Genomic DNA, 19,292 nt, shown 5'->3' with positions numbered 1-19,292 from the left:
AAGGCCAAAAAGCTAAAACTACAAATCCCAGAATTCCACAGAATGGAGCCACAAGCAGAGTGGTGTCAAGCTGCATTAATTCTACACTGTGGACTCATAGGATGTGGAATTCCTGACTTTTTACCTCAGGTTTTCTTTTTGTGAGTGTGCTTTCATCAATTCTACAGTGTAGATGCAGGAGAGCCTTCTTTTTGTGTGAAGTGGTGAAAGCACACACACACAAAAGGAAGCCTGAGGTAAAAAGTCAGGAATTCCATCCCCTGTGTATGTATTTAATCGACAACTAGGACGTAGATGCCACTTGTATGTCACAAACAGGTCCCAAACACTGCAGAAATAATCCACTTTGAGACCACTTTGACTGCCCTGGCTCAGTGCTAAGGAATTCTGGGAACTGTAGTTTTGTGAGACACTGAGCCTTCTCTGTCAGAGAGATCAATGAACTACAATTCTCAGGATTCCTAGCACTGAGCCAAGGCCAGTTAAAGAGGCTTCAAAATGGATTATTTCTGCAGTGTGTTTTGGGCCAATTTTGGCTAAAAGTTAAAATTAAAGGCGAATAAATGCCCCTCAGTGTCACGTGACACCTCCTTTTTGGCTGAAGGAATGGAGGGGAGGGGAAAAAAAAGAAACGTCGCCATGGCTACAACGTAAGCCCTCACGGGCTCTCCTGAGAAGCGGGGATAGGTTCGAAGGCGTACGTCAATCTTCGGCATTTTCGCCAATCGAGTGGCGGTACCGTCTTGGAAGCCCGCCCCTAGCCTGTGCTGAAGGAGGAGGCCGTCCTTGAGCGGATGACGTCACGCCCCTATTTGCATACTGCCCCGCCTCTTTCGAACTGCTGGTGACGTAGGTTCGGGGATCTGCAGGCAGGTGCTTAGTTGTCTCGCGCCAGTTGCTGCTGCTGCATTTGCTGCGAGAGACCCAGAACGCGTTTTCGAGGTGAGTGCAATTTCCCCTTTTTAATAATGCACCCTTTTTTGGCCCTGAGCGCCTCCTTTTTTTGCATAGCATCTCCCTCTTGCCTTCCTTCCTATTGCACGCGGAGGATAACCTTCATTTGACACATGCGGAACGATGCAGGGGGTTGTGCATCATATTGCAAAGGTGGAGGGGGTGACATCTTAAGCCGGGCTGGAGGTGCTTCAAGGGTGCATAACGTTGCGGGGGGGTATCATTTTGCAAAAACAAAAACTGAAAGAACCACGCAAGCCGGAGGGAGGGGAGTTTGTGCGTGCAATGCGGGCCTGTGCAATGCGATGCAGATGGTAAACAGGCGGCTCAGGCGCAGGTTGCAATGGCAGGGAGGCAGGCAGAGAGAGAGGCAGCTGGGGCGAGGCCTGAAGCAAGAAACGGGGGTGGAAGGAGCAGGAGGAGGAAGAGGAAGGCGAGACAGTCCTTCTCTTGGCATCTTGGCTCCCCTCTTTTGCAGCCCATCCAACCCACTAAATGCATTGGCAGGTCTCTTCCAGGCGGATCCAGGATTGCAATGGTCTTTCAAGCATGGTGAAGCCAGAGAAGAAGGAGCTTCCCGACCTGGTTTGACTCCAGAGATGCCCTTGCTTGGCTGTGGCCTTTTAAATGCAAGCTGGTTTATTTGCAAGGTTGGAGCAAGGGGCTGGATTTCTAATGGTTGCTTATAAAGAGAAAAAACCCCATTGTTTTTCCAGAGTCTAGTTATTCTTGCAATAATTGATAAAGGATTCCCATTCTTGTTTTGCTTTTTCTGGGGATTTTTTTGTTGGTTAATTCTGTGAGTTTATCCATTTTGATAATGCAGGCCATTCTTTTTGTCTCTGTTCCTCAGGAGGTGATGGAGCTTGCGTCCCTTTTTGGATATGGAGGATTTTTGCATCCTTTGCATGTGGGGAGGAATGGCAGGTCCTTGCTGGACATGCCTACCGTCTCTGCTGGTGCCCAGTGCCAGGGCAGAGAGGTGGAATGGCCGCAGCATCCTTTTCAATATATAAATTCTCCCCTCATCCCTTTTCTTGGCTCAGGAGGAGCCAAAGAGATCAGATTCTGCGTTGACAGAGAAGGGAGAGGGCCGCTGGTCAGGTGACACAGAGGCCTAGCTGGTATGAATGATTGATGCCAGCCGGGCGCTGGGGAAGCCAGGCAGCTTGTCACACTGGCCTCCTTGCCTTGGCCTGGCTGGTATGGCTGTATGTATTACAGTGGGCCCTTGGGTATCTGCTGGGGTTTGCTTCCAGGACACCGCCTGGATAGCAAATCCATGAATGCTCCAGTCCCATTGTATACAATGCAGTATTAGAATCATAGAGTTGGAAGAGACCCCAAAAAGGGGCCTGATCCAGTCCAACCCCGTTCTGCCATGCAGGAACTCTCATTCAAAGCATACCCAACAAATGGCCATCCAGCCTCTGTTTAAAGCCCTCCAAGGAAAGAGACTCCACCAAAATCTCCAAGGAAGGAGTGTGTTCCTCTGTCAAACAGTTCTTACTCTCAGGAAGTTCCTCCAAATGTTGAGCTGGAATCTCTTTTCCTGGAGCTTGCATCCATTGCTCCATTGTGTTCTAGTCTCTGGAGCATCAGAAAACAAGCTTGCTCCCTCCTCAGTATGACATCCGCTGGGATTTGGTTCCAGAACCTTCTATGGATACCAAAATACATGGATACCCAAGTCCAATTATATATAGTGGGGTATTAGTATGATTATTATTGTGGGCCATTGGTATCCAGTGGCGTTTGGTTCCAGGATTCCACATAGATACCAAAATCCATGGATGCACAAGTCCCATTATAGACAATAGGGCATTATTGCTGCTGCTGCTGCTACTACTACTACTACAATGGGCCCTTGGTATCTCTATATGTATTTAATTGACAATTAGGATCCAGTTTCCATTTTTATATCATAGTTATAAATATCCATGTTGGTTAAAGTAAAATTGGTTCCAGGATCCTCCGTGGGTACCAAAATGTGAATGCTCAATACCATGGATAGCAAAATATTGTCCCTTATATAAAATAGCAAAATCAAGGTTTGCTTTTTTGAATTTATGTATTTTAAAAAATATTTGCAAGGGATGGATGCTTGAATCTGTGGATAAAGAATCCATGGATATGGAGGGCCGACTGCATTACGTTTGATAGTCCATCTTTCCTCACAAAGGCCTTGGGTCTCCTTTCCATCCATTATCACCCTCACAGTGACCCTGCAAGGCAGGCCAGGCTGAGAAAGTGGCAGGGCAGTCTTGGAATCATAGAGTCATAGAGTTGGAAGAGAGTCCCAGGGCCATCCAGTCCAACCCTCTTCTGCCCTGCATAGCTTCACCCTGTGAGTTTGGGGGGAGGGGACTTGAACCTAGATCTCCCAAGTCCCAGTCTGACCATTACACCTCACCTGGGACAGATGAATAGGAGAGGAGTAGTAAAGTGGAGCCTCCGTGGTCCAAATCAGTCTTTCTCAAGCTGGGGGGTTCTGGCCAGCCATTCTTGCAAGCAGGATGCAGGGCTGGCATAAGGGTAGTGCCAGCAATGACTCTTTTCAGCCTTGACATTGCCAGTGCTGAAGCCTTGGAAGCACTTGGAGAGCAACATGGTGCCCATTTAGGGCTGGTTGGCTCTCCCTGGGCACTGCTAGTGGGTGCCACTTCCGGACTGGGCATCTCTGGAGGACTGCAGACCTCCAGAGATGGGGAGAAGACATCTTTGGTTTCCAGCATGCAAGTATTGGAAAGGGTGGTGTGGTGCCAGTTTTGTCCATGCAATTCCTGATACCACACTTTCTTTCTCCTAAGTTCTGGATCTGGAGGAAGGCACATTTCATATTATGTAATCCTGTTTATTTTATGCAAGGAAAGCTGATGGGTTTTTGTTTTTTTAACTCTCTTGATGTATTCTGTTCAGGATTTAGTTTGGGGGGATTTTGGTTAATTTTAGGAGGACAAGAGGAAGAATGTGATGCGACTGAGAAGGAAAAAGAGCAAAGGAGAAGGGAGTGGGGATGTGTGGCCCACCAGATTTGGTGAACTCATGTTCCCATAATGCTTCACCATTGTTCAGGCTGGCAGGGGATGATGGGCAGTGGATATCGCTAGCTTTTGGCTGGGATCCCTGCTGCAATAACCCTCCATGACAATCTGAACCTTAGGTCCTGGGAATTGTAGTTTATTGTGGCACCAGAGGTCTCGGACAGATAAGGCCGAATGGCTCACAAAACCACAGTTTCCAGACTTCCCTAGCATTGAGCTGGGGTGGTTAAAGTGGTCTCAGACTGGATTATCTCTGCAGGGTGTTTTGGACCTTAGTTGTTAGGAGAAGAAGATGGAGGTTCTCCGAGACCCAAGTTAAATGTTGGATGTGGAGGACCAGGAAAGTTTGTGTGTCTGCTGCTTGCATGCCACTTGGGGATCACATGATAAAAGGGCAGGTTGGAAATACCACAAGTAGGTAAATCTACCTGGTGCCATGATCCAACACAGGCGTAGAAGGGAGGCATCTTTGAATGCACCACTTGCTGGATCTGGAACCATCCATTGCTCTTGATGGGAGAAGGCATGGGAGTGTTAGAAGGAAACCCAAGGGCTATATATACCAATCCCATGCCTTTGCAGGACCCCAATAGATTCTGCTGCCCATCTTTCCTTGCACATTCATCCCCTAAAGCAGTGATCCTCAAACTCTGGTGCTCCAAGTGTTTTGGACTTCAGCTCCCAGAAGCCTCTGCCATCTTGGCCAATTGTCTGGGATTCTAGGAGCTGAAGTCCAAAACACCTGGAAGGCCAGAGCTTGGGAACTTGTCCCTAAAACAAGAACTGTTGAAAACATTGTCATCCATGCTGTCATTCGTGTCCAAATGTGTAGGTCCAGAAATCCAACCTGTGAGGTGTGTTTTGAGCAATGCAGAAGAGCCTTAGTTATTATGTAGTGGTTTTGATGGAGGTGCATGCATGGAACTGTTGTGGTAAACTTTGAAAGCCCAGCTTTCACCAAGATACTCCCCATAATGAAGGGCACACATCCACACAGCCAGCTTGGAGGCAGCTATTTTGATCCACAACAACCACCCAATTCTAGCATGCAAAGCAAATTTTTTGCAAGGCTAATGGCTCTTAGTTGATGGTTCAAGTTACCATTTCGTGTATTGTAGCCAAGGAAAGCCATCTTCCTATCGTTCCTCTACCAGTTGGAGGACTTATAGCAAAGCTCAGATGGAGCAGGGATGCGGGAGAGTGGAGAAAGATGGAGGAAATTTCATCCCTATCTATCAGAAAGTGTCAGCAGTTCATTTCTGCAAGCCCCGACTTCATTTGGAAAAAAAAAGGAAGGCCATTTTCTCTTCTTCGTCCAGCCTGCTTGCTTGTTCCTCCACAAAAGATTTCTTTCCATGCGCTCCAAGGAAAAATGCATTAAAAGGATGCTCACCAGCCTGCAAAGTTTTTCTGTGGCTCTACTTTTACATATGCACATATTAAGTAATATGGTATATAAAAAGCAGATGGCATAAGATACCATCTTCTGCCAAGGCATGGCCTTCACCCTCTTTAGCTCCAGGCTTTTCCCTTCCAGGTGATGCTGAGAACTGAATCCTAGGGTGCATCTACACTACAGAAATAATGCAGATTGACACTACTTTAAGTACTTTTGTGCCATCCTATGGCATCCTGGGATCTGTAGTTTTACAAAGACGTTAGCCTTCTCTGCCAAAGAAGCCTGGTGCCTCACCAAACTACAGATCCCAAGATTCTGTAGGATGGAGCCATGGCTATTAAAGTGGTGTCTAGCTGCATTAATTTCTACAGTGTAAATGCACGCCTAGACTCAGCCAGTCCTACCAAACGTAAAAAGTCATCCCTCTGTATCCACAGATTCAACCATTCATGGTTCAACTATCCTGGCACAACCCCAGCGGATACCAAGGGCACACTGTATTAATAATACCCCATTTTATATAATAGGACATGAGCATCCACAGATTTTGGTATCCACGATGGGGTCCTAGAACCAAACCCTAGTGGATACTGAGGGCTCACTGTATAAGTGAAATGTGGCTCTCATCCTAAAAGTCCTAGAACTGGAAAAGTCCCTCAAAGGCCATATAGTCCAACCCCTGGCTCAGTGCAGGCTCTCCATTTAGTGCATCCTCAAAGATGTTCAGAGAATGAGACCCAACCACCTACCTCTTTCGGTGACTGGTTCCATTGTCGAATGCCTTTTACTGTCAACAAGTTCCTTTGAATGTTCGATCAAACTCTGCCCTTCTGTAATTTAAAACTATTGTTTATTTTATTGGATCCTGGGATGGGATCCAAGCTGGAGACCAAGGCAGTGGAACCATGAGACTGGTCCTGGTCTTACCCTTTGGAGCATCAGAGAACAAACCTGTCTCCTCTTCTTAATATTTCCTTGAGATATTTAAAAAGGGTAGCCATAACACCCCTCCATCTTCTCTTCACCAGGCTGAAAATCCTTCAATCTCTCCTCATAGGTTTTGTTCTCCATCCCTCTTAGCATCCTCATTGCCCTTCTCCGCTTCATCTTGTTTACATCCTTCATAAAATGAGGCACCCAGAACTGGACACAAGACTCCAAATGAAGCCAGAGTCGCACAGAACATAGGGAGACTATGATGTTTATCACACTATGCTCTACTTGGAAATGATGTGAATGCAGGCTAACATAGTATTTGCCTTCTTTGATGCAGCATCACATTGCTGGGTTGTGTTCAACTTTACATCAGGAATGAACTCCAAGGTCCTTTTCACATGAAGTACTGCTGAGCCAAGTATGCCGCCCCATCCTGCATTTGATTTTTTGAGACCTAAATGTAGAATTTAGTACTTGTCTCTTACTGGATTTCATTTTATTAATTTCTACACTGCAGCTCTGTTAAGTCCTGTATCCCTCATCCTGTGTACATGAATCTGGTTTTCTGTGGCCTAAATATAAAATTCTATTTAAATTAATTTATAACCTGCTATGCTGGCTATTTGCTGTATTAAATGAATTGATTGATTGATTGATTGGTATTCTGCCTTTCTCTGAGGGCAGGATCCATAAGGATTTTAATGCTGGTGATACTGCACAAAGTTAAGAGGTAGCCATGCTAGTTTGGAAAATCATACTTTGGAGGTATGCTGTTTAAATGATACATGCATCTTAAGAGGCCAGAAGCTGGACTGGAGTATGGCTTTGGCATGGCTTCTGGCATCTTAGGATGCATGCAGCATTAAACAGCATATCTCGAAAACGACCTGAAACAGCTTTATTTTGGCCTGTCCATTTAACCAAGTAGATGTGTTCCTGGGCATGCTTTCTTTAACAGAAAAATTGGGGCCAGAGGTGTAAATAACATGGAAAGAAAAGGGACATGTTCCTACACCTTAAAGGCTGCATCTACACTGCAGAGTTAATGCAGTTTGACACCGCTTGAATTGCCTTGGTGCAATGCTATGGAGTCCTGTGATTTGTATTTTTGTGAGACATTAGGCTTCTCTGTTAGAGAGCGCTGGTGCCACAACAAACTACAGATCCCAAGGTTCCACAGCATGGAGCCATGGCAGTTAAAGTTTTATTATTATTATTATTATTATTATTATTATTATTATTAACCTTTATTTATAAAGTGCTGTAAATTTACACAGCGCTGTACATACAATATTTTTAAATGAACGGATCCCTGCCCTCAGGCTTACAATCTAAAAAGTGGTATCAGATTTCATTAATTCTTCACTGCAGATCAAACCATAATCTATCCAAGGCTGCATTTACATTGCAGAAATAATGCAGTTTGACACCGCTTTAACTGCCATTCCAGAATGCTGAGAAATACTGGGATTTATAGTTCATTGTGGCCCAAGAGCTATCTGACAAGAAGCTATTAGAAGAAGCCACAGACTACAGATCCACATTATCGCATTGAGCAATAGCAGTTAAAATTGGTGGCAAACTGGATTATTTCTGCAGTGTGGATACAACCTGGCTTTCCTCATATTTTGTCAATATATTTTGGGCCACTATACCCATATCCCCACACAGAATGGCTGGAAACAATGGGGGCTGTAGTCCAACCTTTGCCACTTGAAAGTTTGGGGATGCTGCCATAGAGCATTGCCACGCTGGTGCCTCAAAATCATCTGGTGGATGCCTGTTTGTTCACTCATCTTGCATGAAGGCAGTGCCATTCTTACGTGGCATTGGCGACTCGAAGGGGTGGCCTGCTTTGCCCACTGTTTCAAGAGTCTTTTGAGGATGAAAAAAACTCCTTTAGTTTGCCCCTCTTTTAATTTTGTTTCGATTAAATCATGTGAGAAAAACCCGACGCCTTTCAGACCTGATTTCTCCTTGGCTGCAAATGAAGGCCAGGTTCTCATTCTGAGCTCCTTCTAATCTTGTTTTCTTGTTATCCTCCATGAGTTTAGCCGCTCTTGTCATCATAAAATCGCCGGGCCAGGGCTGAGGCGTCCCAAAGGCCTGGAAAGAAGGAGGATGAAAACCAGCCAGTGTCTGGTTGTGCCCTCCAAGTCTCCAGCCCCGCATGTGCGACTCCATTGCACACTAGCCACAACCCATGGGTGTGAGCGACCAGTGCTACCTTTTCAGCTGACAAAATTGGGTTGAGATTGCCCAGCTGCCTCAGCCCTTTTCTTGTATATCTCCTGATTCCCTTTGTGCCAGGAATCTTCCACCATCTTTAGTGCCAGGAACAGTTTCCCCATCTCCATGGTTATTCCTCGTGCCAGGAAAAGCTAACTGTTTCCGGTTCCTTTGATGCCAGAATGGTGTTCTAACATTCCAGTTCCTTTCTGCCAGAAAGTTCCCATCTCCTGGATCCTTTTGTGCCGGACAGTTCAACATTTACTGGTTCGTTCTTGTACCAGGACTGTTTAAACATCTCTGGTTTCTTTTGCTGCCAAAACACGTTCCACCATCTCCGTTCCTTTGTGCCAGGACATGTTCCACCTCTCTGTTTTTCATGTCAGGAAAATTTCCTCATTGTTCCTTTGTGCCAGAGAACTTCCATCATCTCCGGTTCCTTTTGTGCCAGGAATGGTTCCACCATCTCCCTGGTTTCCTTCATTCAGGAACATTCCATCCATCTCCCAGTTCCTTTTGGTGCCAGGAACACATGCCATCATCTCCGGTTCCTTTTGTGCCAGGAATGGTTCCACCATCTCCTGTTTTATTGTGCAGGAACAATGCTACATCTTTCGGGTCCTTTTTGTCCAGGATGGTTTCCACCATTTTTCTACTTCTTTTGTGCCAGCTGATAAACAAGCGGCAAGCTGGTGAATTTTCTACTGTAGCTGCGAACTTATATTGGCCACGCACTTGGACCAGGTTTTTGGCCTAGGATTTGCTTTTTGCCTCCCTGCAGGGGGCCTAGTGAATTTGAAAGGGAATTCTCACTTCTGGTGCATCCTGGGCATGAGAACCGCACAGTGGAGCATCCCTATATTGGGCGATGCAAGCCAGAAGCCATGGTCCCGAATGTTAGCCAGCCTCCCTCAAGACCCTTTTTTCTGCAGAAGGAATGTGATGACATTTAGACTGCAGACTTTACATCAACCCCTCTCCCCCAAATAGTTGGGGCCTTGTACGTCAATTCACCCCCTTTTTTCCTTTCGGTTTTAGGACCCTCCATGAATACCAAAATCCAGGATGATCAAATCCTGTTGAATACAATGGCATAGCAAAATGATGTCCCTTATATAAAAGGGCAAAATGAAGATGGCTTTTGGAAACTTTATAAAAATATTTTCAAGCTGTGGAGAGCCAACTGTACCCATTTGTTGTCCCACACAGAAAAACACACCCTTTCCAGGCTTGTTTGTGCTCTTCCCATCATGGAGAAACTGAGCCATGTGTCCAAAGGAGGGGACTAACAATGGGAAGGAAACATGAACCTATGGGAAAGACTTAGGGAGCTGGGCATGTTTAGCCTGGAGAAAAGAATGTTAAGATGTGATATGAGCCCTGTTTAAATACTTGAAGGGATGCCATATTGAGGAGGGGAGCAACTTGATTTCTGCCTGTCCAGAGAACAGGACCCAATGGAGCAATGGATGCAAGCTCCAGGGAAAGAGATTCCAGCTCAACATTTGGAGGAGCTTCCTGAGAGTAAGGGCTGTTCAACAGAGGAACCACTCCTTCCTTGGAGATTTTGGTGGAGCCTCCTTCTTAGATGTCTTTAAACAGAGCTGGAGGGCCATCTGTCAATGGGTGATGCTTTGATGGAGAGTTTCCTGCATGGCAGAGAAGGGGGTTGGATGGCCCTTTTTGGGGTCTCTTCCAACTCTGATTCTATAATCTACAAATAGCCACACCTTGTGTTCTTTCACAATCCAGTCAGCCCAGACTAGCTAGAGGGCAGACATTTTGCCCTGGACTTGTAGTTACTGCCTGTGCAGAGTGTTTGGGGGCAAAGTTGCCTGAGACCTTTTGGGTTCTGGTTTTCATCCCTCGTTTTCTCCTTTTCCAGATTGTTTTAAAGCTACTTGTGTTGTTCTGTTGTCGGTTGTTGTTGTTTGCCTTCAACATCATTTCCAATTTGTGGCCACCCTAAGGCAACCTATTCTGGGTTTTCTTGGCATGATTTGTTCAGAGAAGGTTTGCTTGCCATTGCCCCTGAGGCTGAGAGAGTGTGACTTGCCCAAGGTAACTTAGTAGGTTTCTATGGCTGAGCAGGAAATCGAACCCTGCTCTCCCGAGTTGTAGTCCTTCACTGAGACCACTATGCCGTTGTCTGTACCCTTCCTTAAAATCTCTGGACTGTTAGGAAACTCATAATCCCTTTGATAAATACAGTACATGTAAATCAATGGTGTTTTTCTTCTCCCCAAACTGTGCACAGCTGGACGAACCCACCATGAGTCTCTTGAATCTGGCCACTGGACCCCATGGACACACCAATACAAGCTGGGAGAAAAGCAGTGGCAGTGTCCTCTTTGTTGTGTTGCTGCCTTTGCGATGCAAATGCACATTTGTTGTGGTGCTTTTAGTTTTTTTGTCCTGCTTTTTCCAAAAAGAGAGCAGGAAAAAGGCCTGGGTGACAGAGATGCAGTTTAGGCAAAAAAATTGAAACCAGTGTCTTCATTTAAGAAGAACATGTGGTTGAGTCACTCTGCCTGGAATGCCAAATCCTAAATACTCCAAAATGGTGCAGGTGGGTGGGCTGAGAGAATGACACCTTGCCTTTGAGATGGTCAGCAGACACAAACTTGCGCATGCACAAAATTATAAATATGTATAAAATCACCTTCAGTGTAAGGAGTATAAGAACCATAAGAATTTTATGTTTAGATTGGATCCGTCTCCCGAGGCATTCATTCTGCGTAGGCCATATTCCAAAATCTGATCCAAGTGGCAACCATGGCCTAACTCAGATTGTGTTGTTGCAACTCCCAGCATTCTTCGGCATTGCCTGTGCTTGCTAGCTTGTGGGAGCTGCATCGAAGGGCTGCACACCAAACGTATTTATTATGGTAGGCTTTCTTTAGGGTTGCGCGTTATGAAACGACTGCGCACAGAGCAGCAACAAAAACAAACACAACAACAAAAAGGAAACAAATCCAATTTTGAAAACGTTTTAAATTTAAAAGGTAAACAAGCAACCTAATTAAAACTGGAGAATTTCATCATTAATTCATTTCACACTTTGAAAACATGATGAATAAAAAGCCATGGAAACACACTGTCGCGCCTTATTGCCTTTTTTCACTGCTGCCATTTGTCTGTAATTGTTGTTATTCCCTGCTTCGACCCATGGGGGAGAGTGGGTAAGAGAAGAAGAAGATGCTGATGAGTATGTTGTTGTGGATGTTAAACTTGGGAGCCACTGGGTTACGGTTACGGTCTGGATTTACCAGATGGTGGATGGAATGGATAAATCTTTGGAGGAATATGTGAACAGAAGTTTCCATTTCCATGCAATTGCACATTTTTATGAGAATAAAAAGCTCTTTTGGAAAGGGAGGCAATCTCCTCCTCTGCTTTCTTTGGGCCATTTTTTTCCTGGTTTGGCGTAGGTGGGGGGCTTAAGAAACCCACCTTGAGAGGCATCTGTGGCTGCAAAGAGATGATCAATCCAATAAGCTTAATTGTTTGCTGGCAGCCCTGCAAAAAAGTCTTCTCCCTTTTGCTGCTTTACAAACCTGCTTCCATCTGCCTTTTTACACCCAACCAGCCCTTGCAGGGCACGCGGCAGGAAACTGAGATGGCCTCCTCTGTGGCCTTCTCAGCCTGCTTTTTTATTATTCCTTGATGGCGCCGGAGAGTGACGTAAAGTGGATTTATTTGTCTGCGCATTTTTATTATGTCTTGCCCTCCACGGGATGGAACTGCCATGGCCAGACCGGTTCACAACAATCCTGTGAGGTAGGCTGGGATGAGAGTCGGAGAAAACAAGGCCAATCATAACCTCTCCAAGTGGAAATCCTCTTGGGATGGTAGTCTTATAGAGCTCATTATATTCATTCAGAGGTCTGGCTATGGCCCTCTGCTCATCCAGGCATCTGGATTTTATTTACTCTTTTTAGGAGATAGATAGATAGATAGATAGATAGATAGATAGATGATAGATAGATAGATAGAGGAGACAATGTGGTGTAGTGGTTTGTGTTGGACTATGGAGACCAGGGTTCGAAGCATCCCCCATCTTCCATGAAAGAAGGGCTCAGACTCTCTCTGTGTTTCCACCAATATTTCCTAGCCTTCCTTTTTGGGTGATCACAGCAATATTTCCAAATTTAATGGCAACCCCCCCCCCCACTCTCCTCTTTTTGTTAAAATCGAGGTAGACAAAGTCAAAGTTGCACTTCTCAGTCCAGTCAACTGAGTGGGCCCATTTCTCCGCAGGACTAACGAAGCCATAAGAAAGGAGCAGCTTCATCATATTTTAAAAACCAGACTGAGGTTGGGGATGGAGGCAGTGCCACATTTTGGATAAAACTAGTCTTCAAAGGGGGTCCAATGTCTACTGCCAGTTTGTATTTCTTGGTTTCATGGCTGGTTTTCTGGGAAGATTTAAAACTTGACTCTCCAGAACTCTTCGGGAATATGATAGCATCTCAGAAAAATGCAATTTTGGTGTGGCTGCGGGTCCAAGTTTGCAGGGCAGGGTATTGAGGGGTTACTAAAAAGGGGCTGGAAACTACATTTCCCTCTCACTTGTAATATAAGAATCATGGCTTAAAAGATTTTGGATATACCGCAAAGCAGATGGACAGGGGACATGAAAAGTTGGCATCATGAGACCAATTCAGAATTATCTCTTAGCTGTGGCCAACTAAGGCTTCATTCTACACTGTCGAAATAATGCAGTTTGACCCCACTTTGCTGCTGGTAAAGTACAATTTTAAGCCTTTGCCTTGCTCAGAGTTCTCTAAATGTCTTGCAAGCCAACAAGGCCTTTTAACAAAGATAAGTTTATCCGAAACATGTAGGTAATAACATACATGATAGGTAACATAGCTGTAAATAAACCATAGGAAATGGATCCGTGGGTATTTTTGTAATGCCCTATGTATTTTTCTTGAATGTCCAACATTTTGTGTTGCCTTATCCTCCTTTGTGATGATGAGTTCTGGTCACCCTGAATACATCACTGCTTTTAGGTGCAAGTTGTTCTGCAGTTTCAGGTGAAGGAGCTCTGGAAACAGGCACCAAAACACACCTTTAGAGACTATATTTTAAAATTCTGGAATTGGCGAAGACTTGGAGGACCCACACTTCCCACCCCTGAAGCAGGGATGCTACTTTTGGGCATGAGTGAGTCCTGAGATGTCCCTTCCCAGGTCCATCTTGGGCTGCCGAGGGTCATCCGCCGTCTCCCCTCTCAGCCTTCTGCCATTTTATGCCCCCCAGATGGCGTCTGCCACTGATGCCCGCTACGGCCAGAAGGAATCCTCCGACCAGAACTTTGATTACATGTTCAAGATCCTCATCATCGGCAACAGCAGCGTCGGGAAGACCTCCTTCCTCTTCCGGTATGCGGACGACTCTTTCACCCCGGCCTTTGTCAGCACTGTCGGCATTGACTTCAAAGTGAAGACCATCTACCGCAATGACAAGCGCATTAAGCTGCAGATCTGGGTAAGGGAATTGCTTGGGAGCCAGCCTACCTTGCAGGGTTGTTTGCAAGGATTGCCCCTAAATAGGTCTGTGGTTATTCCCTGGCATCTCCGAAATGCAAGGCCTTTAGTCTCAGTTTCAGTAGAATACATGACAGTAATGTTAAGAGAAAAATTGTACTGTGGGCCCTTGCTATGATACATGGGATTTGATTCCAAGGCCTCCCATGGATACCAAAAATCAAAGTGTTCTAGTAAAATAGTATCCCTTATATAAAATGGCAAAGTCGAGGCTTGCTTTTTAGAATGTATAGATTTTAAAAATATTTTCAAACTGAGGGTGCTTATATCCATGGATATGGAGGGCCGGCTTATAAATTGCCAGTCAACAGTGTGACTGATGGGCATTAGTTGGGAACCAGAGGGAAGAAATTGCCCTGCCCCTCCCAGAATCCCCAGTCAGCATGGCCAGGGGTGGGTTTCTGGTGTCTGTAGTCTTAAAACGTAAGTTGCACAAGCTCAGTTCTTCATGCTGCAGCCTTATTTGTCCTACCAGGGAATAAGCCCCGTTGACTTCAGTGGGACTTGCTTCTGACATGACCATGGGTGTTACGAGGAATTTCTGTCTGAAGCAGGTGGAGGGTCAGCCGACTTTGCTTGAAGAGAAAGGAGATTTAAACACATGAAAGAACTGCAGCTGTTTTTTGGCGGGGGGGGGGGGTCCATTAACACTTTTCTTTTTGTGGCAGTTGCAGTACATAGACAGTTAATATTTATAGAGTATTTGGCCACCATCAAGTCATAACATTCATGTCAGTTGCTATTATTATTATTATTATTATTATTTTGCTTTATTTATATAGCACTGTAGATTTACACAGTGCTGTACATACAAACATTACAACAGATAAAGTAAACCTGCCCATGGTGTACAGTCTAAGAAATAATAGCATAATACATATAAATAATACATAACAATACAGGAAAGGGTACAATAAAGTAAAGCAGGCAACAAATGAAAAATATCACCCACTCAATTCAGAGGCTGTGATCGACTGAGGCAAAATTGTCTGTCTTCACCTAAACTCTGAAAATTGTACTTTTAAGGGACTACACCTGCCAGAATCTCCTGGCCCCAAAGCCATTTTTCCAGCCTCTGACCCACTTGAGTCATTTCTGTGGTGTGACTGGACATGGCATCAGAATGCCTATCTGCGACCCTCTCTAGCACTGAAAATATACCTGGGAGGTGGGTGCCAGCCCTTTGGGGCAGGTTTTTGGCGATGGAGCAGCATGAGGAAGGTTGGATTGTGCTCCGCTTCCTACTGGATTCCCCTTCCATATGAATAAAAGCCATGCTTTGGCTTTGAGCTCCTCCATCCCAATGTTTCTTCCAGGACACGGCTGGGCAGGAGCGGTACCGGACCATCACCACTGCCTACTACCGAGGCGCCATGGGCTTCATCCTGATGTACGACATCACCAACGAGGAGTCCTTCAATGCTGTCCAGGACTGGTGAGTCTGGGCACTGGAAGATGGCGGTGGGGGGGCCATCCTCCTGAAGCCTCTTGCAGGAACCCACTTTTCAAATCTTTGATATTCATTTCTAAAGGGCATTTCCGAATGCAGAAAAGAGGCATGGGGATAGGAGAGGAAGGTGGGCTCAATAATTTTACAAGACACAGTTCCAAATATAATTTTTTAATGCCCTTCCCACTGCTGAGTTTTCTGAAAGTTTTTTAGGGCTTTCCCCCCCGCTAAACGTTCCTCCACCTTCTGCCTTTTCACCTCCTGGACTGAGTCTCTTCCATGTTTATGTTCCATAGTGTGTGTTTGTGCACATGGAGGATTTTGTATTGTGCTGTGCTACTCCTTTATTTCAATGGTCTTCCATTTGTTTTGGAATTCAGCTGCCAGAAGCCCCAGCAGTCAGGAATTATAGGAGTGGAAGTCCAAATCATCTGGAGAACCAACGATTGCGAGCCACCGATTTATCTATAGCCTTTCCTCAAACCTGTAGAATCATGGGAGGCCAGGGTTCAAATTCCCACTTGGCCACAGGTGATCGTTGTGTAACCCTCTCTCAGCATCCTAGGAAGGCCATGATGGTAAACTCCCCTTGAATAATAAATGTCATCTAGAAAACCCCAGGAGAGCTTTGCCCTAAGTCACAGGAGACAGCTCAGATCCCCTCTGCTCACCCATGGAAACCCACTGGGACAGGTTACACCTTCTCAGCCTCAGAGGAAGGCAGTGGCAAACCTCTTTTGAATAATATTTTTTCCCAAGAAACCCGTAGTGGTAGAGCTGCCATAAGCTGACTGGAAGACCCAAGGCAATGTGGTGTCCTCTTCCCATCTCTTTCCCATCTTTCTCTAGGTCGACCCAGATCAAGACCTACTCTTGGGACAACGCCCAGGTGCTGCTGGTGGGCAACAAGTGTGACATGGAAGATGAGCGGGTGGTGTCGTCGGAAAGGGGCCGCCAGCTTGCTGAACACCTGGGTGAGTGACCAGCATGGTTTTGGGGGGAAGGGCCTCCTGTGTGGGCTGCAAAAGGGGACTTAATGCAAGATTAATGCATTTCAGGATTTTCAATAGGCTCACAGGCTTCCCAGGAGCATTTTTGGCTGGTGGCTAGCTTGAGTGCCAAGCAGGGTCCCCAGCTGACCTACCAGCACTGCTGTGCCCACAGCCTCCTTGCCTGGGATGGCTTTCTCTTCTTCCTCCCCTTCTGGTGCAGTTCCAATCCTTAAGCCTTCTCTTCTCCTCTTTCTCCAGGGTTCGAGTTCTTCGAGGCCAGCGCCAAGGACAACATCAACGTGAAGCAAACCTTTGAGCGCCTGGTGGACATCATCTGCGAGAAGATGTCAGAGTCCTTGGATGCAGCTGACCCGGCAGTGACCGGTGCCAAGCAGGGCCCCCAGCTGACTGACCAGCAAGCCCCTCCACACCAGGATTGTGCCTGCTAAGAGACTTGAGTGTGGAAACTCCACCCTTCCCTAAATTTTCCGGGGACCCCCCCCTGCCTGCCAGTGCCCCCGATCCTTGGCAACTTTTGCTCCCCTGTCCTCACCACCCACTCCCACATCCAGCCCCATCCTCTTCCTTCTCCCTTTGCATCCGGGGGGGGGGGACTCAGACCCGGAGTGTGTCCAGCCTTCTTGGAATCCTAAACATCGCTCCCTTCAATCTTTGGGTGGGGGCAATACGTTCCCACCTGCCTTTTGAGCCCCAGGGAGATTTTGTTTGGATGGAGGTGGAAGGAGAGGTAGAGCAGGAATTTTAGCAGCCCTCGTGGCTTTATGCTTTTATTCATGTATTTATTTATGTATTTATTTATATATTTATACTTCCCCTCTGTTTATATGTCTGACTTTCTCTACCTCTTCCTCCTCTCTTTGAGGGTCCCAACCCGCTCTGGACCACCTCTGGCTGTCAGGGCAATGTTTGTGTTTTCACATGCAGGAGTACCTGCGACATGGAAAGTTCCTGTCCCCTTTCCTTCCCTCTGTCTCTTTTGGGTCATCTTGGCTCCAGGAAAGATGTTCCAGATGATAATTCCTCCCCTGAGTTGAGTGCCTGGTCCAAAGCAGGAGACGGTCCCTAATTCTGCTAAGTCAGCATTTGAACCTTGTGTCTTTTAACTTGCGCCTGGCCATTGCCACCACCGCCTTCGCCATCTGACACACAGAGACACGATAGGGATTTTTCCCCAGGGGGGGACACCCTTTGGTTCCAAGCAACTTCTCCCCACAGCTACTCTTGTGGATTTGAAGGTCTCGTTTTTGCAGGTTTGGCAAAGACTGAAGCCTGTGCCTGGCCATACCACTTTCCTCCCCAAGCAGAGGCACACAATATTGGGTTTTATTTTACTTGCCCCAACCCATTCAACATCTCTGTGTGTACAAAGTGTGTTTCACAGAGAAGGCCAGACTTGGAGTTCTGTGTGGACTGGTACTGGTATGTTGTTTGTGATATATGTGAAACTACACATCTAGTCTGAGATGGCACAGGTCATGTTATGCTTGGGTTTCTTGGACCTTGGTGGTTAGAGTGGCTGTGGCAGACGCATGCAATTGTGTCCTCCCTAACTTGGTCTCCCCCCCCCCTCCCAGGGAAGTATCTTCTAGTTGTTCCACCCAAGAGGACAACTCTGCCCTTTCCCACTCTTGGTTGTATAAAAGATCTTCGAGGCTTGCTTGATCCTCCTTCCCGTCTTCCTCAGTGTACAGAAAAGAGAGAAGGGAAGACTAAGATGTTCACTCCTGACCCCTGTAAATAGAAGTAGGCTGTGATGTGCCCGTGGACCTCTCATTGCTGTGCCGTGGCTTGTGATGTTTTTATGTTGTTGTTTTTTTATAAATGTCATATATTTTAAAGGTTTTTCAGTTGCTTGTGAGTTGTTACTGATACATGTATATATACATATATACATACACAGAGACATTTAAAAAGAGAAAGGTCGACAGAGGGAGGGCAGGCAGCTATTGTCACCCTGAGTTGCTCTGCAGCATTGGAGGAGAGTGAAACCCCTTTGCAGACCCCCTTGGAAAATCAATTGAGAAACACCTATTTTTAAAAATGCATTCCTTCTCCTCTTTTGAGACATGTCTCCTTGCTTTTGGAAAGGGATAGGGGTGTGTTGGAATGATTTGGACAATCTAGTTTCCCAGCACAGTAAACCACCTTTTTCTTCCGGTGCAAAGCAGTGCAACTTGGTGGCTGAATTCTGTCAACAACCCTTTGCGCGCGTTCCCTTCTGCTCCCTGCCCCAATGGCCCTCCTTTTAATTTTTAATGGAAGCACTGGAAGGTTTGTTTTACGGATACTTTGACACAAGTTGTCCTCTTTCTCTTTCTCTCTTTTGTGAAGTTTACTTCTATGGAAAAAAAATAAGCTGTACTGTATTTAAAAAAAACCTGTCAGAAGTGTCAAATTCAGTTTCCTATTAAAAAAACAACAAAAAAATCACTGTATTAAACAGATATGTGAAGAAATAAAATTGCCGATCACAAAAAAGATTTGATATGATGAGTTAGTGTGAAGGTGGAGTTTTAAAGCCTCAACGGTTGTGGAGATGCTGGTGATTGCTTGTAGGTTCAGTGTCTCTCATTTGGGGAAAAGGAGACATGGCTAGGTGAAAGCGAGACAGAACCTCCCTGTGCACATCACAAGTCAGGGCAGAAACACCAGCATGCATCCTAGCACCTTCATGCTCTAATCTGGTGACCTTCTGCTCAATCCTTGCTATTC

General features: G+C 45.8%; 1 protein-coding gene across 1 annotated transcript; it reads left to right on the top strand.

Annotated features, from left to right (window-relative positions):
* Nucleotides 1–829: 829 nt before the first annotated feature.
* Nucleotides 830–19,058, top strand: RAB3A (RAB3A, member RAS oncogene family). Its single transcript, XM_042442048.1, has 5 exons — nt 830–942; nt 13,831–14,058; nt 15,434–15,552; nt 16,417–16,541; nt 16,818–19,058. Exons 2-5 carry the CDS (start codon nt 13,831–13,833, stop codon nt 17,006–17,008), a joined length of 663 nt encoding a protein of 220 aa, XP_042297982.1. The 5' UTR covers nt 830–942; the 3' UTR covers nt 17,009–19,058.
* The last annotated feature ends 234 nt before the right edge of the window (nt 19,059–19,292 follow it).

This window comes from Sceloporus undulatus, chromosome 10, assembly GCF_019175285.1.
Source record: "Sceloporus undulatus isolate JIND9_A2432 ecotype Alabama chromosome 10, SceUnd_v1.1, whole genome shotgun sequence".
In the NCBI taxonomy this organism is placed as follows: domain Eukaryota; kingdom Metazoa; phylum Chordata; class Lepidosauria; order Squamata; family Phrynosomatidae; genus Sceloporus; species Sceloporus undulatus.
Note: the sequence above shows the minus strand (reverse complement) of the source record. Positions and strands in the feature narration are given on the sequence as shown.

Bases quoted from the DNA above. Each gene is read 5' to 3' on its own strand.
- RAB3A (XM_042442048.1), top strand. From the start codon at position 13,831: ATGGCGTCTGCCACTGATGCCCGCTACGGCCAGAAGGAATCCTCCGAC. The intron at 14,059-15,433 runs GTAAGGGAATTG...TGTTTCTTCCAG, and splicing joins GCATTAAGCTGCAGATCTGG to GACACGGCTGGGCAGGAGCG. The intron at 16,542-16,817 runs GTGAGTGACCAG...CTCTTTCTCCAG, and splicing joins CCAGCTTGCTGAACACCTGG to GGTTCGAGTTCTTCGAGGCC.